This window comes from Sarcophilus harrisii, chromosome 3 (assembly GCF_902635505.1).
Source record: "Sarcophilus harrisii chromosome 3, mSarHar1.11, whole genome shotgun sequence".
Lineage (NCBI taxonomy): Eukaryota > Metazoa > Chordata > Mammalia > Dasyuromorphia > Dasyuridae > Sarcophilus > Sarcophilus harrisii.
Window position 1 is genome coordinate 342,530,202 of NC_045428.1, and position 23,406 is coordinate 342,553,607.

Sequence of the window (23,406 nt, forward strand, 5' to 3'; positions counted from 1 at the left end):
TCTCTGGATGAAAATGGGATTTTCCATTCAACGTTTATAGGAATTGCCTTGCATCATTGAACCATTGAAAAGAAACAAGTCTGTCAAAGCTGATCATCACACAATCTTGCTGTTACTGTGAACACTGTATTCCTGGTTCCTGCTTTTTTCACTCAGCATCAGGTCAGGCCTTTGTAATATCAGCTTGTTCATCATTTTTTATAGAACAATGATATTCCATTACATTCATATACCATAACTTATTCAGCCATTCCCCAATTGATGGGTATTTACTCACTTTCTAATTGTTTGCCTTCACAAAAGGAACTGCTACAAACATTTTTGCACATGTGTTTCCTTTTCCCACCTTTATGATTTCTTTGGCACTGCTGGGTCAAATGATTACTGTGGTTATTTATTATAATTATTATAATTATGCACAATTTGATAATCCTTTTAGCATATTTCCAAATCACTATCCAGAATAATTGGATCATTTCACAACTCCACCAACAATGCATTAGTGTCCCAGTATCCCTACCTCTCCTCCAACATTTATCATTATTTTTTTTGGTCATCTTAATCAATCTGAAAGGTGTAAGATATTATCTCAGAGTTGTTTTAATTTACACTTTTCTAATCAATAGTGATTTAGAGAATTTTTTCATATGATTATAGATAGCTTTAATTTCTTCATCTGAAAATTGTTCATATCCTTTGAACATTACAAAGGATATAATTTTAAAATTATTTTCTGTGGAATGTAAGCACTTTATGGCAAGGATCTATTTCTTTTTTTAATTTTTGAATCCTCAGAAATATTGGGTCCTTAAAAATGTTCTTGAATTCAGTTGTTCTCTGATCCTCCATTTGAAGTAATCTGATCACTTCTTCTATCTTCTTCCAATTAAGCTAAGATGTCCATTTATAATCCTAAAGATTCAGTCAGATCATCAATAAATGTGTATTAGTCACCTAAAATATGCCAGTCAGGCACTATATGACATCATGGGATAATTCATCATCAACTTCAGAATCTTCTGAATCCTCATATTCTTTATTATATTCTTATATGACTGTGATCTTTTAAAATATTCAGTATCCAGTACCATGTGTTTATAGTTCAATTCTTTATATGTTTCTTTTAAAAAAAAATTAAGTTGGATATATTCCCTTTGCATCTTCCTATATCTCTTTAATCCTTTTTTTCTTCCTTAATGAATAATTTGTGTAAAATTGTCATTCAAGATACTTTCCCATACTTCCTCAGCTGACTTCCTCCATATAATTTTAGGCTGTGGTATTCCCTTCCCTTCTTTCTTCCTTTCTGTGTGTGTGTGTGTGTGTGTGTGTGTGTGTGTGTGTGTGTGTGTCTTTCTCTGTATCTCTGTATCTCTGTCTCTCTCTATCTCTCTGTCTCTCTGTGTGTCTCTCTTTCTCTCTCTCTGTCTCTTATGTGTCATCTCTTCTCATATAAGACACATGTCATATTAGGCTTAATTGGCCCATTCTTCATCTATTATAAATGTTAAAAGCAGTTCCTCCTTGATGGTTAGAATCAAATCTAGTAGCTGCTCTTATTATTCTTCCCACCTTTTAAAGGATGAAATTATCATTAAGGTAATAATTAATTAGATGCTGCCTGAGAGAAGTATTGTAAATATAGCCATTATAGCATCCTCTAGATATAGTGATAGAAGAACTTTAGCATTTAGCACAATGTCTGTCACATAGTAGGCATCTAATTAATGTTTATTGAATTGAATTGAATCTAGTCCAACTCATTTTGCTGATAAAGAGGTTAAAGAACTTGATCAGTGTCAGACAGCTAGTAAATAACAGAGCAAATCTAGGTCCCCTCAGTCTAAAGATAGCACCTTTCATTGCTTCTTACTGTTCCTTCCTCATTATGACTATAAATCCTGTAGGCATAGTCAATTGTTGGCTTTCTGAATTCTTCCTCTCTTTTCTCCTCCTGTCCAGGCAGAAAGTAATATACCTCTAGAGTATCCCTTCTTTTTCTTCCTTCATTTTCTACATGATCTAGACTTTCCCCCAACTAGGTCATAGATTTTCTCATATGAGTATATCTTTTTAAATATATAATATTACTCTGTCCTTCCATTTTATTGATTCTGTTCTCTTTAGTAAATCTTTCCAGAGCCACATTCCAGGCAAAAGTTCTATCCATCAGGTATAAATGATACTCATAAGACCAAATTTACTTCCTTGCAATAAGGATTTCTAGTTTAAATTGCTTACAACCCATACTTTATCTTTTTATAAAAATGTCTGAAACTATGGATTTTATTGCTGACTCCAATCTTGGATTTTGTCTTATGTGAATGATTACTGTGCTTAATTATTATCCCCTTTCCCTTTGTGCCTTTACAAAAAAGGAAGAAGCTTAGTAATAGGTAAAACAATAGGCCTTTATTATGGCACATTTTAATTTATATGAGGACAGTCCAAAGCTTAATTTGTGACTCCTAAGTGTGCAGGGATAGGAGAAAGGGAAAGGTGTGTCAGGGAAAATAATATAACCGAATTTCAGTCAAAAGTGGGAGTGGAAAGGGAGATTTCAGTTATCTGAAGGGATAGTAATGAGAGTTTCAGTTCTAGTAATCTTGTGGACACAGCAAAAGTAGTAGTTGTTGAATCAGTGGTCTTTCTAGAGAGACTGATGCCAGGCTTAAAACACCTGTTTGTGCCAAATATTCAGTCACTCCTTCTAGATTATATGGCATATGTTTGGTTTCTATTACCTCTACAATCAGGAAAGCTCTACTCTCCCTAATAGCATTGTTTTGTTTTGTTTTGTTTTGTTTTTAAATAGTGGTTGGCCTATTGCTTCAGAAGTTAAATCCTAATTGTTCCCAACTCTAACTTTATAAGTAGAAAACGGTTCCCGGTAGGTCAACACAGATGGCCAACAGGTGTATTTACAATAGTGTGGTTTGCATAGTGCTTCCACAGGGGTACACAGATCAAGACAGTGGAGGAGTAAAATGGGAAGTAGAAGAGAGTAATAATGTTGAATAGCACCTGCATGCAAGTGTCTATACAAGCCTGCTGAGCCAAGTTTTTTGGAACACCCTGCATAAATGTGTTCACAGTCAGGGGCCATTCTAAATGCCATACTGTCTCAAGAGTATAAAATGGAACTAGCATCAGAGACTAGTTCAGAGAGATTCACACCTCTAAGTATGCATTCAAATTGCATTCTATTAGGTCTTCAGACTTCACAAAACTGTTTCAATCTGGGAAGAATACTAAGTTTGGTAATTAATTACTTCAGTGATCTTAGACAAGTCACTTAGTTGAAAGTTTTAATGTTAGGTGTGGTTAGCAGAGGAATTGATAAAAATTAATCCCTTAGGTAGCAGAAAGAAAGCTCTGATAATGGAGATGGGTTTAATTCCTTGGTCCCACCCTTTTAAGTAATCCAGTCAGAAATCCAAGTTATGTCAAGACCCTGAGGCTAAATTTTCTGTATAAAATAACATAAGGCCCATGGCTTGCTGCTATCTTCCTTTGGGTCAATCTGCCATAGCATTCTGCCTTGTGATGTCTTTTCCCTTCCTCTTCCTCCATCCTACGAGGTATCTCTCCTAACTCCACTATATTTCTGACCCCACTTCTCCTTTCTAATCTTTGAAGATGCTAAGTCCCTTTCAAGATTTATCCTGCCAACTAAGCACATGCCCTAACCTCATGGAATATTCCCTTTCTATTAGGTAATTGTTAATTCCCCTAAGGAACTAATCTTTCATATGCTCTCCTACTCTATTTCAGATTTGCATTCCCAATGTCTACTGTAGCCTTTATTTTGTCTGTAACCTATTCCCCTAATTAAATCTAACTTTTATCAAAGAGAATGGCAATTGTGAATTCTTCACATGATTGAACCCTACCTTTTGGTGTCTGCTATCATTTGGTGAAAAACCCACATCCTAGATCACATCAACATTTCTTTGTTTGGATGTCCTGATTTGTAATATTAAAGGATCAAACTAGGTTCTCCTCAGGTCCAAATCCTGCTTTTCTATTTCCGACTAGCTGTCACCTAATTCTGTACTGAGCCAGAATCTGGGGAGGAAGGTAAATTAGTAAAGAATCCCCAGGCCCTCACTTTCCAGGCTGCTTTTGAATTTTCTAAACCATGGTTTCACATAATTAGCATTTTATCACTTTAGGCTAATATGAGTAGACATTACATGAGTTTATGATCATTAACTATGTGTGAAAAGAATCCAGTCCAATGGTAATATGCATTATGATTTACTGGAAAACTGTACTTAGTTCATTTGATCAATTTCAGTGAAAAAAATTTTATTCAATAAATATTGAGAGAATGAATGAATGAGTTTATGACATGACTTTTACACTGGCAAAATTACGAAAAATCATATTCCTAAATGAAGGAGCAATGAAAAGGACCCATTGCTAGTGAGATGAAATGTTACCCCTGTCATAGTATTCCAATCTTGATGTTGTATTCTTAAACATCTATGGCCCTATTAAGCCCTGTTATTTTCTTCCTAATTTGTACCATTTAAAAAATGATTTTCAGTTAACTTTCCCATGGTTCATTTCTTTCTTTCAGACCATTTTCAAATGATTCCTGATAAAGTCCATGCTTTAACACAAACCCATTTTAAAACTATAATAACCATGAACTAAATAGCAATGTGAAATAGCCAGAACTTAAAGGACTGACACTAGAGGAAATTGGGTGTTGGGGTAGTTAATTTTTATCCTTGAATGCCCTATTGGCTTTGTTCCTTTTGTGCTTGTTGTAGATCCTACAGGCAAGATTCAGTCACAAGGATTAAGGGTACAAAGAAGACAATAGCTTTCTCTCAAAAGTGCATCTCTTCTGGAATAAAAGCTTTCATTTCCATAACAAAATCCCTCTCTGGAGCACTATGTGTGTGTGTGTGTGTGTGTGTGTGTGTGTGTGTATTCTACTGAAATGTTAGAATGAAAGGAACTGAGTATTATTATTATTATTTTTTAAATTTCTGTGTCCTATGTAAATAATTCTCCAGAAAAAAAAATTACACTGAATGATCCAATCCTTTCTGGAGAAAGGTTAGTCATCCTTTCTCCTTTTAGTAATTAGTTTCAAGTCCTCTTTAAGAGCCATTACTTCAAGGCAACAAAAATATATTCAGAAGCTATTACAGGCAGAGTACTATGTTAGAACTTGAAGGTGATACAGAATTTAGATAAGATATATTTCATGCTTTCATAGAATTTACTAGTTTAATGTTGGGGATATGACTCATGAGCAAATGATTAGAAGAAAAAATAAGATATAGTAAATGCAAAAGATGAAATAGAGAGTGATATTGAAGGGCTAAAGAGCTGACCAGAATTAGGAAGATTTGATTTCTAGTTTTACCATTCACATGAACTATGAACAGGTGATCCTAGGCAACTCACTTAATCACTTAAGACATCCAGAAACCTCTCGTGAGATTATAAGCTATGGGGTAGATACCAGAGAGCATTGGCAAAAAAAATAAAAAAAATAAAAAGTTTCCTCTTCTTGAATTACCTCATATCAAATAAGTCAGGTCCATTCCCTATTAATGCCTTTAAAAGCATAGCAGTTCTAATTAATACCACAACAGTATATATTCCTAGTAGAACCTAGAATTAAAAGGGGTTGAAGAGAGTTTTCCAGGAAGATCTCAGAAAGGAGATGGCATTTAAATTCAACCTTAGAGGATGGAAGGAATTTTCAAAGGGGGAAAATTGGTGTTTAGGAAATAGAAGGAATGAATGGGGAATCATATTAAGAAAAGCACAGAAGATGGAATGCATAGGGCGCTATGTGGCAAAGTGAGAAATCAACTTGAACACATAGTGAAGAATTGTGAGATAGTTTGGAAAGATAGGCAATCTTGATATGGAAGGCTTTGAATATGAGACTATTGGGGTATGGACTTGAATAGGAAAACATAAAAATGTTTTGAGCAAAAGAATTATATAATCAGCCCTGCTTATACTCCAATACTTAAGTAGATTCATAAACTCATCAGTGTGGATATTCTTGTCAGTGGTACAGATCACAGTGCCTCTTCAAGTCTTTTAATTCTATGCAATTCTTATCTTTTTAAATATTGTTATGGTAGCAGATTATAGGGTGGTTTGGGAGTAGGTGGGGGAGGCAAGAGAAATTGTTTTGGAAACTATTACTTTAGTTCAGGTAGCTGATAATGAGGACATGTGCTTTGGTAATGACAAGGAGAATAAATAGGAAGTATCAGAATTACAGAATATCATGAAAGGATATGACAGAAATTTATGACTGATAGGATATGAGAAGAGAGGAAAAAAACAATATCAGAGATTACACTAAGATTTCAGAAAGGAATGATTAGATGTGTCCCCCTAGCAATATGGAATGTTTGAGGAGGATTATCATATCTGGTACAAGGCCTGCTAAGCACATCTCAGAGCTGCTTTTCTACCATCAACTGCTACCCACTCCTGACCTGTGTTCCCAAGAGCTACAGATTACACAGGGGCTGCACCCTGGGAAACTGTCTTAGCAAATGGGCTAATTCAAGTTGAGGGTAACTTAAAGGTCTCAAAGACTCATCAATAGGGTGTTTCCCCCAAAGATATGAAGACTTCTCTGGCAAAATGGGCAAGTAAGAATACTTTATTTCAACAACCTTGAAAATGGCTGAAACAGATGCTGTGAAGTGCTTATTTAGAACTTAGTCAAATATTACAGATGCCAAGTCATCTCCTGCATCCTGAAGCACCACCAGCCATCTTGACTTTTGTCTTGCCACTAGGCTTCTATGACTCTGGAAAAAAGTGTGAGGCTGATAATTAGCCTCACATAAATACAATTCACCCATGAGTCAAGACATCACCCAGTGATGTCATTGAACTTCTGAAAAAAAATTGGATAAACAAATAGCTTAGAATCTAAAGTAAACATCCCAGTATTGAACAGGGATAAAACACAAAATAAAAGCAAACAAACAAATGAAATAAATGTTTAGGATATTTTTATCCCATTCAGGTCAAGGAGAAGTACATTTTTAAGCATATTTCTCCCATCTACCAGAGCTTTGGCCTTGATATGTAAAACAAGTATAAACTGTAATAATATTGTTTGTATCAATCTCAGAGGATTCTCATCTATTTTCTGTCCATCTCACCCAAGAAAAGTAGAAGAGTGACTGTCCTCCTCAATCTCTTCTCCCAATACTGTCGGTGCAAAGTGCTTTGGTGTACTTACTTTTTTTTATATAGCCCATAAGGCACAAAGAGCCTTCTTTAGTATGTTTGATGTGCTGAATAGTTCACAGAAAAACCTTGTGAAGCTAATGAAGGATTCATTTTCAGAGCTCCTACCTTTAGTACGTACAGTCAAAGACATTGATGTGCTTTCAATTCGATATGTCTCCTTTCATTTTTATAAGTCCTTGTCTTATCTTTATTGCCTTATCATTGCTTTTAGGACAGATTTCTTTGTTAAAAGTTATCACCTCCATATTCTAATATAGAAGTTGCCTTCTGACCCTTTCATTCCCTTTATTTCAGGATGCACAGCATGAAATGCGATTCTTTTATTACTTAATTCTTTACTCTCCTCATTCTCATTTCCACTTCCATTTCCCTATCTCCTTTCATTTGTCCCTCAAATAATTTTTTTTTTTAAACATGTGGTTTCTTGCTACCTTCTATGCTTCTGTGTGAGAGAGCCAAATGGAACTCCATGGTTAAAAATAGTTTCTGACATTATTTGTGATTCCTAAAGTGTGCCACAAATAATGTTTTCTCATTTGATTTCTAGCTAACATGCTGACAATGCTCCAATCTTGTTTTCAGTTTATTCTATTACATAGTGTTTCCCCCTGCATTCAGAAAGTTGCAAGTAATGGTTCCGTTTGGGTAACATTTGCAGAGTCATCATTTACAATTTTATGAAGTTGGAAAGGCAAAGAAGAAAAACACAGGGGTTCAATTGCTTATTTAAAAAAAAGAAAAACCCCAATTAGCTGTTTAAGTAAGAAGCTATATTGCCTGACCTACAGGTATCTTTGTGCTGTAGAGCAATATTTCAGAGGAAGTGATTTGTTTTTTGTATATGTGTGCCAAGCAGAAAGATTTATGTATCACACTGAACAATGAAGAATATTGCTTTTAAATGTAATCTCAATGAGGCAGGAAAATGAAATTTATTACCAATTTTGATACAAGTCCAGGAAAAGAAAACACAAATGCTTCATAGGAAGGAATTTTCTAAGCATTAATAGCACAATGAACACATTGTTTTTAATCATAAAGTTTTAGATAATCACATATAGTGATTAACAGTTTGGGGAATGTTTCTTTGATGTTCTATGTCTGTGGGTAGGAATGGGACAGTAAGGCTTTCAGCTATGCTATTAGGTACTGCCATTAAACAAAACAGCAAAAAAACTAAACTTGCCTACACCAGGAAACTAAATGCTTATATGTTAGAATTGATCATATGGGCATTAAAAAAAAAAAAGATATTTCCAGTGAAAATAACACCACTTTTCCACTTTTATTATGCATTATAGGATTATGTTAAATGTAAGAATAAATGTTCCTTAGTTTATAAATATATATGCATATGTATATATACATATATACATATATATCCCAGTCATCATAATTTATAGATGACACAATATGGCATATAATTGAGATTAGGGCTATCTAATGCATGTTCTAAGAGTTGTTTGAGAAAATGAAATTATAATGGAATGCCTATCCTCAGTGGTATGAAATTACTGTCCTTTGTTCTCTTCTACAAAAATATCTTAGATAATTTCCCATGTACATAAACATCTCTCAACAAATTAGTAAATTCAGGGTAGCTAAACATAATTTTGAACTGGGAACTTGATTTGCTAATATGGTGCTAATATTATTTCTAAGATTACATTTAGCGGGCACCACGCAAGATTGACTGGGTTTTTTTTTTTTTTTTTTTGCAAACTACATGGCTTATAATAATATTTTTATTTTCTTTCCCTAACAGGTGCATGAGGCAGTCCCATGTTACAGTGAGTGCAATCAGTATTCGTGGGTTGTAGAACACTGGTCTCCATGCAGAATCAACAGTGAGCTAAGGGCCTTCCGTTGTGGAGAAGGAATACAAACTAGAAAAGTCAGGTATGTGAAAACCTAGACACTTTGGGGGGGAAGGTTAAGAAAAAAATATAGTTGTCATAAAAAGAAGATAATTGGTCTCACCCAGTGGGATTCAGATATTCACTTCTTGAAGATGAGGTTTGACTAAATATATGGTTTGACTAAAATTGACTAAATATATACAGACAGTTATATGTACCTTTATATTTACATATGTGTTCCTTTTAAGTCTTTCATATGTATGTGTGTGTATGTGTGTGTGAGATATATATATATACCTACAGATAGGTAGATTGTAATTGTATTGATTCATTAGTTTATCAGTCTTGCTTTGTTGACTTAAGAGATGGGTCTTTTCCTCTTTTTATTTCTTGGAATATCCAATATCTATTTAAACCTCAACACATAGTTTTGGGGAGAAGTCCATAAAGAAAATTCTGAATCCAAATTCTTATTTTAATAAAATTCACTTATTCGAATATTGAAGTAATGGTTAACATATATATTCAAATAGTAAGAGATGTATTATAACTGGGTTCAAATGGAGAAGATCAATTTAAAATAACACTGAGAAGAAAATATATCTATTTCCAGATTACTTCAAAGAATGTATAAATTAGATCCACAGTGATAACACGAATTAGAAAATCTCCAGTTAATCTGAAGAAATCCAAGTAATTTGTTCAGAAACCAATAATGTAAAGTAGTATTTGTGTGTGTGTGTGTGTGTGAGAGAGAGAGAGAGAGAGAGAGAGAGAGAGAGAGAGAGAGAGAGAGAGAGATAAATAAAGATTGAGATACCCAGTAGATAGCAAATGTATGATTGTTAAAGTTGGAAGTTGCCAACTCTCTCCTTCTGGCGTAGAAAGCTACAAGGTCTGACATCTACTTGTCTACTATGTCCTAATGTTTTCCAGGCCTTACCATCTCTCTTACCTCTATGTTCTTCAAACCCCTAATCCTATTTCATCTTATGCAACCAAAGGATAACTGGACCTTGCCATCAATTTTGCTCCTACTTTTGCACTTTCCCATTATAATTGATCATTCTTTTGTGTCTCATCTCAACTCCTCCATCAGAATGTGAACACTTTGAAAGAAGGGATTATCACACCTTTTCTGCTTTTACAATGTGTGTGACTTTAATGTTTGCAAAATGCATTACAAATATTATTTTATTTTATCCTTATATTAAGTCTGGGAGGTAAGTCTTATTAATCATCCCCATTTTACAGTTGAAGAAACTGAAACAAACAGTATTTTGGGGGGGTTATTCTCGCTCATACGAGTAGATGTCCTAATTGGGATCTGAACACAGGTTTTCCTGACCCTGGGCTCTGGAATCTATCTACTGCATTATAGCTGCCATATTCAGATGGAAAAATTACTTCAGTAAAATTGTCCAGCCCTTTCATTTTATAGATTAAGAAGTTGAGGTTTATAGAGAAGACATGACTTGAATATAGGTCACATAGGTAGTAGTAAGAAGTTGGCAAAGATTCAAATCCAAACTTACACATAATTCTAACTAACAGTTTTCCACAGAACCGCTTAATACTATACAAGCAAAGGAAAGTCTGTCCAGTAAAAATCTGAACCAGAAACTAATGGAGGGGGACAAAAAGCAACAAGGGACTTTTGATAGGGGAAGGGAAGGGAATAAGCATTAATTAAGTACCTACTGTATGCCAAGTATTGCTTTACGAAGATGATCTAGTTTGATAGGTGAAAATTCGATACATCTTTCCTTTGTAATTGTGTCCTATATGTATATTTTCTGTCTCCAAATAAATTTCTAGGTCTTTGTGGGCAGGGGCCATTTTTACTATTTTTTTCTAGCTCCCTACCCCATACTGTTTATAGAAGCACTGATTGCATGCATAACACTAAACTAATTCATGAAATATTCCAACTTTCTTTGAATTTTTGTAAGTCCTAATTATGTGATGTTTCCTATTATTTAAGTCATATTATAAAGTCTATTCTGCAGTCATTGGGGCAACGTTTTCCCCCATCCTTTGTTTTTTTTTTTTAAATTTGACAGATGTGTAAATGCCACAGATGATAGTGAAAGCAGCAGAGTGGACAGTGCCCATTGCAATCAGGCTGAAATTCCTGCAGAAGCCCAACCATGTTCACTCCTCTGTCCCAACGAATGTGTCATGTCTAACTGGGGACAATGGAGCAAATGCCCACAGGTATGTAAAGCCCTTTCCCCTCTTCATGCCTTAGAATACTTTTGTGATGGCTCGTCCAGGCTCCTTCTGTTTGCCAGGGGTGCTTTTCAAAGCCTTCTGTCCCATAATGAGGGGAAAAAATTATTTTTCTAGAGGAAACCAAAGTGAACAATTTCAACAAGTTAAAATGTGTAATTTTCAATGCCAGCTATTCTTCCCAAGCCTCAATCTTAGCAACAGGAATGCAGAATTGTGCCTGTAATGATCACACTAGGATTCTGATGTAGTCCCATTGTTAAGGGGCTCTTCTTTAGCAATGAAATGACTCTCATTATGATTTCCCGGTTCCGTTCCATTTTTAGCCTAGTGGAATCAATTACATCTCTGGAGCACAACTCCACTGGGTAATTTAGCTCCTGTTAAAGTGTTGATCTGTTTTTTCCTCCTGCTGTTCTCAAAAAAGATGATCTGTTATGTCCCTACTACATGCCACTGATTGGATGAAAGCTTATAGTAACCGTGTAAATGTGTCAAGTGTGACCTTATAAACTCCTTATTCAGTTTTCAGTTTTCAAATTCACAGTTTCAAAAGATGGTCTGAGAACAAAATTTGCCCTGGTGATTCTGTCCAAGGATGGAAATAGATTGAATTTCCTTTAGCATGTGATTTCCAAAAAGTCAGGGAGTGCTGAGGTATTATGTGATTGTATAGATCAAGGAGAGAAAGAGTGAGTTTCTTGTCTTTTTAGTTCAATTACAATACTGAGGATTTGGGCAAAGGGTGATGTGAAAAGGGATAATGTCCTTGAGATCAATGGATAGCTGGGAGCTGTGGTTAATTATTGTCTTTGAAAACCTTATCTTTGAAAGTGATATAACTGTTCGTGAAAGACATTTCCTTCTGTCTTTGGCAAAAAGATGAGGTGGAAAAAAAAAACACAAGTATATATTTATGAGAGAAGGCTGTTTTGCCTACTGGGCCATTTCTTTCAGGAATACCTTAGAGATATGTGTTCTGTGAAAATACACGTTCCTTATTTAGCTTTCACTTTAGAAAATCCATTTAATTTTCTCTTAAACTACAACAGGTCAAGCTACAAGAACTAAGTAAGCTATTTTAGCTATTTTAATGGTTTTGTTATGTGGCTAAATACATAAATGCATCCTCTATTTCAAAAACTGTTTCTATCATGTACTCTTTACTAATTAAAAATCTGCAGAACCTCAATTAAATGTAGAAGTGAAGAGCTGTTTAAGTTATCCCCATATTTTGCTTATGAAAGATCTCAAAAACTGTGGACACTGTACTATAAAAAGGCTCTCCCTGGGTATGGAAATATCTATAGCCACTGGACTGATATATTATTTTGGGGAAGTTTTTACCAAAAAATGGAGCTTAGGATTCTGAGGTCAGTGTTCCTTGCATCCAAGTGACTGTTTCTGAAGTTTTCTTTGTTAAAAAAGCAAATAAACAAACTAAAACATCATGTAGGATTCAGAAAGACAGAATTTAGAAGGGAAATCTGAAACACTTGTTCAGCTATTTCCATTTTTATTCTAGAATTATTACTCATGTACTTGGGGTGTGTTGGGAAAGGGTTTTAATGTTGGTCATATCATATAATTTTAAGTGGACAGTTACTTCTTTTGAGTATTAATTGAAAAATATTCATACTTATTCCCAAATGTAATGCTGGAGAAACTGAGGGAAGATAGAGATCAGAGAGTTTTTAATATTTTATTTTAGTTTCTGAGAGGAAGAGATTTCCTAGGGAGCAGATCAGAATCCATTTGTCCCCCCAGAGCTGAATTGGACTTTCGTCTCAAAGAATTTAGCATTGAATGTGAGATTCCAATGATTTTTATATGGCTACAGAGATCAGGGAAAACAAAAGCAAGGGGTGGAGTCAGAACTCTGGCAAGCACAGGAATTTCCAGGCAGGGACCATCTATTCAGTTCTGACAGATTGGGGGTAGGATCATAAATTCTGATAACTTATGAGGACTTAGGAGCCAGGATGTCTGAATTCCCCTTTATCTGAGATTAAACATTTACAATTTATAACAATAAAGTAGCCAGCCCTAAATTATATCAGTCCTAATAGCTCAGGGGGAAGGAAGGGGGGTAGAGAACAGGGGATTGAGGCAGAACAATTCAAGGAACTGAGGCAGAACAACTTAGGGATGCTGAGGCAGAACAATAAAAGGAAATTGTGGCACAACACAAGAAACATTGGATTGAAAGCTCTTTGAGTTCAGAAAGGCCTGGAGAGACTTACACGAACTGATGCTGAGTGAAATGAGCAGGACCAGGAGATCATTATATACTTCAACAACAATACTATATGATGACCTATTCTGATGGACCAGGCCATCCTGAGCAACGAGATCAACCAAATCATTTCTAATGGAGCAGTAATGAACTGAACTAGCTATGCCCAGAAAAAGAACTCTGGGAGATGACTAAAAACCATTACATTGAATTCCCAATCCCTATATTTATGCACACATGCATTTTTGATTTCCTTCACAAGCTAATTGTACAATATTTCAGAGTCTGATTCTTTTTGTACAGCAAAATAACGTTTTGGTCATGTATACTTATTGTGTATCTAATTTATATTTTAATATATTTAACATCTACTGGTCATCCTGCCATCTAGGGGAGGGGGTGGGGGGGTAAGAGGTGAAAAATTGGAACAAGAGGTTTGGCAATTGTTAATGCTGTAAAGTTACCCATGTATATATCCTGTAAATAAAAGGCTATTTAAAAAAAAAAAAAAAAAGAAAGCTCTTTGAGGATAGGAACTCTTTTGACTCTTTTTGTATTTCTAATACTTAGCACAATGCCTGGAACATAATAAGAGTTTAATAAATGATTATTGATTGATTGGTATAATCTAATTGAAACACAGAGTTCCCTACATATGCAGCTTTCTGAATCTAGGAGACACTAAGCAAAAATTATTGATGATTAAAAATAAAATAAGAACAAAAACAAGTAGTTTGAATCAAGTTTCATTTGATCATATGGCATTTTACAGATACAATTAGGACTGTTTGATTAGCAATCAAATGCTTTAATTGGAGAAAGATTCTGGAAAGAAGGCAGAGTAGGTTGGTAAATTTCAGGCTCTCCAGATTTCCCCCCAAAACAGAACAAATTTACACCTCAGGGCAAACGTAGACTAGTGAAAAATCAAGAAGACTTAGAGCAGAATAGGGGTTGTCCTGATAGAACAGACAAGATCTGAAAAACAAAACAAAACAAAAACAAAAACAAAAACAAAAACCCTGGGCCAAGATTAACCTGTCTGAAACACAAACACTTCAAGGTTAGCTCCGAAGAAACATCAAGTGGGGACCCCTCTAGCTTGCTGGTTGTGGCTGGATCCAACAGGAACCACAGAGACTAGCACCTACCAGAGTGTGTGTCAAATTGGGGTTTGAATCTGGGAGAACTGAGTGAATCTCAGCTGACTGAAAATGCCAGGCCCAGCTGTGCTGCTGAGATGGTCCTGGGTGAGAAGGAACCAGCACCTGATGAGTGCAGAAACAGTGGGGTAGGAGCACCATTGGCCGTGAGCACTTGTAGGAGGGTGGAGCTCTTGGTTTAAGGTTCCTGGTCAGAGTGAAGAGCTAAAGAGAAACTTGAGGCACAATTATCCCACTCCAAGATTAGAGGTACTTACATTAATACCATTTATTAATAGAAAAAAAAAAAAAAAGAACCAGTAAAGAAGAAAGAACTCTACCATTGAAATGTATTATGGGAACAGGGAAGACTGGGATTCTTCTTTAGAGAAAGATACTTCAGTAAAAAAAGTTCTGTCCCAAAGAGTAATGCGAAATGGCTCCCTGCCCAGAGAGAATTTATAGAAGAACTCAAAAAAGAATTCAAAAATCAAATGAGAGACAAGGAAAAACTAAAGAAAAAAAAATTAAAACCATCAAGAAAAAACAAAAAAAATATGAAAAAGTTAACCACTTGGAAAAAAAGGTACAGAGTTTCAAAGATGAAAATAAATCTTTGAAAATTAGAATTGAACAAGAAGATGCCAGTGAAGCTATGAGAGACCAAGAAATAATAAAACAACTTATAAAGATTGAGAAATAGAATAGAATGCAAAACATCTCAAAAGAAAAACAATACATCTGAAGACAGATCGAGAAGAGAAAATATAAGAATAATTGGACTGTCTGAAAGTTGTGACCAAAAAGAGAACCTTGACACAATAATGCAGAAAATAATTCTAGGAAATTGAACATGAGGGGAAAGTAGAAATAGAAATAGAAAAAAATCCACCTATCACCACCTCAAATAAATCCTTTGTGGAAAACACACAGAAATATCCAACAATTCTGTAAGAAATCAGGGGAAAAAACCAAACAATTCAAATACACTGTACAATTGTACAATTAGAATTGTACAAGGTTTATCAGAGCTACAATAAAAGATGGCAGATCCTGGAATCATATTTGGAGACAAGCAAAAGAACTAAACCTGTGACCAAAAATATCATACTAGCAAAATTATTTATAATTTAGAATGAGGAAAAACAGATACTCAGTGAACTTTTCAGGAAGTTCTTTTAACCAGACCTGAATTTATCAGAAAATTTAATATCAAAAAGCAATTTTAAGGCACTCAACATGGATAAACTCTTTAAACATAGACAAAGTGTTTTTTTACATGGGAAAAATATACTTTATACTTAGATTTATATCAACAATAGGGTAAACTAAAAAGAAAGACTGGCAGACTAAAGGTAAAAACAGTAATGATGTTATACAAATGAGGTGCAGAGGAAGAATAGACACAGAAGCATTAGAGAGGAGAAGAGACCTTGCAGTTCTGAAAATCTACTCACATCAGTATTGATTTCAATAGGCAACACTACATATATACTATGAAGGGTATAGCACCCTTCAAAATTTATAAAAAAATAACGGGAGAAGGAAGAAGACAAAGGAGGGATCTTTGGTTGGGGGGTGGTTAAATAATAGTAAGCCAAGTTATAGAGCAGAATTTAATGAAAGTCATGAGAGATAGGAAAGACTTGTGTATATGTGGAGTGTATGTATGTGTGTGTGATTATATATATGTATTTGCATATATAAAAAATATATCCTTTCTTAACCTGCTAGGGAGTGGGGGGTGGATTAAAAGGGGGATAATATATAAGGTACACAGCAGAGAACAAACGAACACTTCACAAGGAAGTAAAGAAAAAATGGACATTCATGAATGTAATTTCTTCTACTAATTTATATATTTTCTTAAGTTGGTATATATTGCTATATATTTTTAATCCTTCCTGATGTTCTGCTGGACACATAATAATGTTCTCTTTTGTTTTGTATTGCTTTTCTGTTTTTCTTTTTGCTTATTTTGTTTCTTCAAATAAAATAAATTTTGGGGGGGAAATTTTTGAAAAAAGTTTTCATTAATACTCATTAATGAAAAATCTTGGCCTATATATAAAAAAAAAGTACATGTACAATGCTCTTTGCACCATAATTCTAGGGGTTATAAATATTGGCAGCTGTTTCTCTTTAACTACCAGGTAATCTGCTACTTTACATTTGATGATAGGTACAGCTGCCCATATTTTACTGTGTTCCCTCTCATGAGAGGTCATTCTGGCCAAAGCAAATGATGTCAATTATTCAGAAGAAAAGACTATTTTACTCTTATTTACACAAATAATTTTTTTAGTCTTATGCTTTGATTTGGCTGAGTGAAAAATATTGTCTACCACATAAGTCAGATATTCAGAATACTGAGATCCTCTATAGAATGTTAAATTATAGCATTTAATTTAAATAATGTACATAATAGGGGCAACTAGTTGGTAGTGGATAGAGCACCAGCCCTGAGTTCAAATATGACCTCAGATACTTAACATGTCCTAGCTGTGTGACCCTGAGCAAGTCACTTAACCCCAATGCCTAAGCAAAAATAATAATAATAATATACTTAATAAAAATGGCCAAATATGTATAATAAGTATATTCTTTACTTAGTTCTGGGTTAGGTGCTGTGGAAAATGTCAGGAAAATAGATGACTCAGATCCTGGCCTTAGGCAGCTTATGAGAACCAATAGTCATCTACAGCTGATTCTTGGAAAGAAAGGTGAATTCTTTGGTTGTTTGGACCGTTTATCAGGGCTATTTGAATGTTTTGTGACAAACAGACTGAAAAAAAAATCTTTTGTCTCTAGAAATAAGCTTGCTAAGCAATTTTCTCTCATAGTTCCTCTTAGTTCCATGGCAGATATATCTGTGGAATTTTAAAGCTGGCAAAGTATATACATTATCTTATTTTATAGCTACTCTGTGATAGAAGTGCAATAAATATTGTTAGTTATGTTTTGGGAAGTTACAAATGAAGCAATTGAGGCACAGAGATTAAAAGACTTTCTCATAGTGTAGTAAATATTAAACACCAGATGTTATATTTGGACCTTGGTCTTTCAAATACCAAATTTAGAACCCTATCCCTTTAGCCATGATTCTGCTCAAATATACTGTGATCATTTATCATTTAGGCAATATTACACAGGATAGAAGAGAAAAATATTATCTTTGTCCTTGAGAATCTTACAATATATATATATATAAGATCCTTTTTATTTTCCTTTCTCTGTCCTTTTTGTTTGTTTCATATGGATTTACAGAAGTATTGTTAATTCAAGGATGTGGGATATCTGAGTCTGACCTATCTTCTTTAGACTAAAGGATCAAAAGGATCCAATAGAAGGAGATTAAAGCTCCTACAGCATAGGCAGTCTCTGACAATCTTTAGAGTGGTTGATGGGAAGTAGAAATAAAATAAAATTATATTTTTCCACCAAATCATCAAGGAAATATCATTCCCAAAACCTGAAATGAATTATTAGTTGAGCCGTCAGAAAAAAAAATTATCACCTCTTTATCTGAAAAATAGTCTATCTTTAAATTGAATAGTGTTAAGGGGAGAAAAAAAGGAGTAAGACATTGGAAAGATAAAAGTGAACAAATGAGTTACTGACCTAGCATAACTGCCAGTTATAATCCATACAAAAGAGAGAAAAAGATGGAGGCATTAAAAATTGTACTGGGACCATTTTCAGATAATATTAGGAGACCTTCAAGACCATAAACATGTTGAACAAGAACAAACACAATTCAAGGAAGAATTTGTAGAAAATGGAAAGCAATATATTTCATTTACCTGCATGTTCATACTCTTTCTTTTCTCCACAGCATGTGTTTTGATTTTTTTTTTTTTTAATTGGAATATCTTGTGTAGAAGTTGTTAAAATGAAATGCTGCTTTTGGTGTTCTATGTAGGAAAACTTAGGAGAATAGGATCCTAGATCTAGACTGTGAAGGACACAATCCATGAATAGAAAGGAAAAAGCAGAGTCTCGGACCCATTTAATAACAAGTTGAAAGCAAACCTTTGAGGAAACCTAACCTTTGGAAATCTTCCTCCCATAAGACACCTCAACTTGAGCAATGATTTGAATTTTAATTGAGTCATATAAAATTTGCATCTTCTGAATATGTCAGTGGATGATTAGAATGATTGTCAAGCATGACCTCTGCTAGCTGGAATTCAGCCCTCAGTACCAAGTCTTTCCAAATGCTACTTCGTGATCAAACAGTGACTCAGCTCTCTAGCTGCTTGATCACATTCTAACAGCCTCTGAGGGAGTATCACAACCCAATCACTTTGCAGAGAAGCTGCTGATGGCTTTGAAAAAAATAAAATCTGCGTTGATTCTCAGTCATAACAAAATGCTGCCATAAATGGACCCTTTTTTTCTGTCTATGGATCACTCTCCTGTTCTTTATGCATGCAAAGGGTTCTATGAGGCTAAACTAAGCCGTCAATCTTTTTGGTAGAGACAGCAATTCAAAAGGATAAGGGGAAAGTATGACAGCTTTTTGATAAGCACTCTGAAAGAAACATTTGAGGTTAAGAAAAATGCCCTTTAATCTATGGCACTCCTGTGTTATTTTTGGAGAGGGACTGTCAGCTATGACATTTAATTACTGGTGACTCAGCATTTGTATACAGTGACACTATTTCTGAAAATGGCCCTGCCAGAGAAGTAGCTCAGAATAAGTCAGTATCCAGGACTCCTTCTTCGAGCCCTCCTTCTTTATGTCCTTTATGCCCAATATCCCCTCGTATGTGCTATGACAGTTTGGGAGGTAATACTTTCTTAGGGACAATTCTAACCATCAAGGTCCCAGATCCAATCTCTCCCTGGAAATCATAGCCCAGAGTCTCAGCAGAGAAACTGTAAAACTCATATGTAGCATCCTCCTCTTCAATGCCAAATTGATATGTTATTCTTGGAAGCTGCAGGGATTCAGCATTTGGTGACCCTGGGAGTTTTCACTCCCCCCAAAAAACCATGTTTCCTTCTGCATGAAGCAGTTTCAGGGTCATCACACTTAATTAATATTCACTGAGCAGCTGCCAGACTCCTAGCACTACATTAGGCTCTACGTAACCGACTCCTGGAGATAACTACCTCATTTCATGTAGGCGATCAAATAGCCACTTCAGGAAGGTAGCCTTTGGCCCTGCTACAGAAGAGAATTTGTATATTAGAGATGAAGTAGCATAGTTACTCTGTTACGCCAGATATCTGGGGAAGGAGAGCATTTGTGTTATAAGAAAACATTCATGAGAGAGCAAGTGTGAGAAAAGAGAAAGTGAAAGTGACAGAGAGAAAGAAAAAGAGACAAAGACAGATAGACACACACACACACACACACACACACACACACACGGAAAGCGAGGAAGGGGAAAAGGGAGAGGGAAGAAGAGACAGAAAGACAGAAACAGAGACATACAGAGAAGTATTTATTTTTCAGCTCCTGCTCACACTGACAAGTTACATCTGCAAGAGAGCTTCTGGCTACATCTTCCTCTTAGATTTCTAGTGATGCTTCTGAACATTTAGGAGTGTTCAACTAATATTCTTTATTCAATACCACATTCTGATGTAATTTCTTTGATACCAATTTCCAATTATTTGCAACCAACCATCAGTTAACTAATTAACATCAATTAGTACTAACAAAAAGATATGTAATGAGAAATGACAAGAAAGAATTTTTGATACCTGTGAGTATACTGTCCTATACCACCTAAAAGTGGAGCTAAATTGAAAGCAATTGCTACAAAATTTCTCTTTACACCAAGTTCAGATCTGAATGTGGCCGGCATTCTCAGTGGAGAAAATTTTCCTTTGATCCATGGTTAGTGTGAGTCAAATATACCATTTTACCATTTTGCTCTTCACCAAGGTGTGGAATATGGGCAAATCTTGGCGTTCTCATTACTGGAAGTCTGGCAGCTTATCCTTCTGAGTTTTTGAAGCTTATTAGGTTATAGACTATTGTATCTTCTATATACATTCATCTAAGACAGGAAAGAATATAATACAGGGATAGGAACAATAGCAGGACCACATGCTTATGATTCATGTCCACTTGGTTGAGTGAATGTGATGTTAGCTCTCTCTTCTTACCTGGAAATTTAGAGTAATCCATTTCTCCTCATTTAAATGAAATGTAATTAAATTAAATTAAGCAAGGCAGCTAGGTGGCACAGTGGATAGAGCACCGACCCTGAAGTCAGGAGGACCTGAGTTCAAGTCTGACCTCAGATACTTAATACTTCCTAGCTGTGTGACCCTGAGCAAGTCACTTAACCCCAGTTGCCTCAGCAATCACAAAATTAATTAATTAATTTATAAGGGGGAGGGAAAAGGGAAGAGAGGAAAAAAAGGGGGAGGCAGAGTGAAAGGGAGGAGGAAAAGGAAGGGAGAATGGAAATAGAATCAGATAGCCAGACAGAGTTCTTTGGCTAACTGGCCCAAGTCTTCTGTATGCACACCCAGTTCCATCTCAGCAATCAATCGAAAATAAATTTTTTCACCCTTTGATTAGCAAACTGGACATAGTCAAAAATTAATCAAGAAGTATAGCCCCACTCCATCTCACATTATTAGTCACTTTGAAAAGCAAGCTCACCAATATTACCTACAAGGTTTATCAGGCAAAGCACATAGTCTAAGTATACTGTCATAGGAAGGGGCTTCCGTTGGTTAGTTTCTTTTATGTTTAGATGTAGAGAAAGACATAAAGCAGTATTTAACTCTGTACCAAATTTTGTGGCATAACAGTTAAGTATTATAGGAGTTAAGGGAAGGAGCAAATCAAAGGTGATCAAAAAGATTAAAGTAATTGGCTGATGTTCTCATTTAACTAAGAGTCTACCAATGTGCTATTAAATGGGAATTGTTGATAAGGAGCAAGCCATTGCTTAAGTAAATAGGATATTACACCAAGAATTAACTACCCAGCAAGACTCAATATATCTTTTATGAGAGGAAATGTATCTTTAATGGAGAGACTTTCAATCAATTTTATTGGAAAAAAAAAAACAAGTAAACAGGGAAGGGTGATAAAAGATAAGGTAGTTGGTAGAGTAGGTTGTTTACAAGAAACACATTTGATACAGAGAGTAAAGGTAAATGGCTGGAACAGAGTTATGCTTCAGCTGAAGTAAAAAAGCAAGGGTAGTAATTCTGATCTCAGATTAAGCAAAAGTAAAAATAAATCTTATCAAAAGAGATAAGGAAAGAAAGTACATCTTGATAAGGGGTATCATGAACAATGAAGTAGAAAAGATACTAAATATTATGCACAAAGTGATAGAGCAGACAAATTCTTAGAGAAGATTTTAAGCTAATTACAGGAAGAAATAAACAGGGAACTATTCTAGTGGGGACCTGAACTTTCCTTTTTCAGAATCAGACAAATCTAATCACAAAATAAACAAGAAAGAAACTAGGATAATTAATAGGATCCTAGAAAACATAGATATGATAGACCTCTGGACAAAATTGAATAGGCACAGACAGGAATACACCTCTTTTCCTGGCAGTACATGGCATCTACAAAAAAAAAAAAAAAATCTACTTATCAGCAGGATAATACACTATGTCCAAATGGAATTTATTCCGGGAATCCAGGGCTGGTTCAATATCAAGACTATTACCATCATTGACCATGTTGATAACAAAACCAACAGAAACCATATGATAATCTCAATAGATGCAGAAAAAGCTTTTAACAAAATACAGCACCCATTTCTATTAAAAACATCAGAGAACATAGTAATAAATGGAGCTTTCCTTAAAATAAGAAGCAATATCTATCTAAAAAGTACAGCAAGCATTATTTGTAATAGAGAGAAAATGGAAGTACTCCAAATAACATCAGAAGTGAAGCAAGGATATCCATTATCACCACTATTATTCAACATTGTACTAGAAATGTTGGCTTTAACAGTAAGAAAAGAAAAGGAATTAGGATAGGCAATGAAATAAAAGTATCCCTCTTTTCAGATGAGATGATGATATACTTAGATTATCCTAGAAAATCATACAAAAACCTACTAGAAACAATTCACAAATTTAGTGAAGTTGCAGGATATAAAATAAACCTACACAAATCATCAGCATTTCTGTATATTACTGACAAAGCCCATCAGCAAGAGGTAGAAAGAGAAATTCCATTTAAAATGACTGTAGACAAAATAAAATACTTGAGAGTCTATCTGCCAAGACAAACCCAAGAGGTATATGAACACAATTACAAAAAACTTCTCACACAAATAAAGTTAAATCTAAACTATGGGAAAAATATCAATTGTTCATGGCAAGACTGAGCTAATATAATAAAAGTGACAATTCTGCCTAAATTGGTCTATTTGTTCAGTGCCATACCAATAAACTTCCAAAATATTATTTTATAAAATGAAAAAAAATAACAAAATACATCTGGAGGAACAAAAGATTAAGAATATCAAGGGAATCAATAAGAAAAAATACAAGGGATAGTGGCTTAACAGTACCAAACCTAAAACTAAATTATAAAATACCAATCATCAACACCACTTGGTACTGGTTAAAAAATAGTGGTGGATCAGTGGAATAGATTAGATACACACAGCAGTAATCAAGGCTTATTACAATCTAGTATTTGATACTCCATCTTCTGGAATAAGAACTCACTATT

At 34.9% G+C, this 23,406-nt stretch overlaps 1 protein-coding gene across 1 annotated transcript in view; it reads left to right on the forward strand.

Annotated features, from left to right (window-relative positions):
• The first annotated feature begins 2,904 nt into the window (after nucleotides 1–2,904).
• The window catches only part of LOC100914192 (thrombospondin type-1 domain-containing protein 7B), a 141,158-nt gene continuing 120,656 nt past the window's right edge, over nucleotides 2,905–23,406 (forward strand). Inside the window, exons 1-4 of the mRNA XM_031961297.1 lie at nucleotides 2,905–3,004; nucleotides 7,261–7,367; nucleotides 9,023–9,156; nucleotides 11,180–11,333. Coding sequence (XP_031817157.1) covers nucleotides 2,905–3,004; nucleotides 7,261–7,367; nucleotides 9,023–9,156; nucleotides 11,180–11,333 — 495 coding nt within the window. The remainder of the gene's footprint in view (nucleotides 3,005–7,260; nucleotides 7,368–9,022; nucleotides 9,157–11,179; nucleotides 11,334–23,406) is intronic.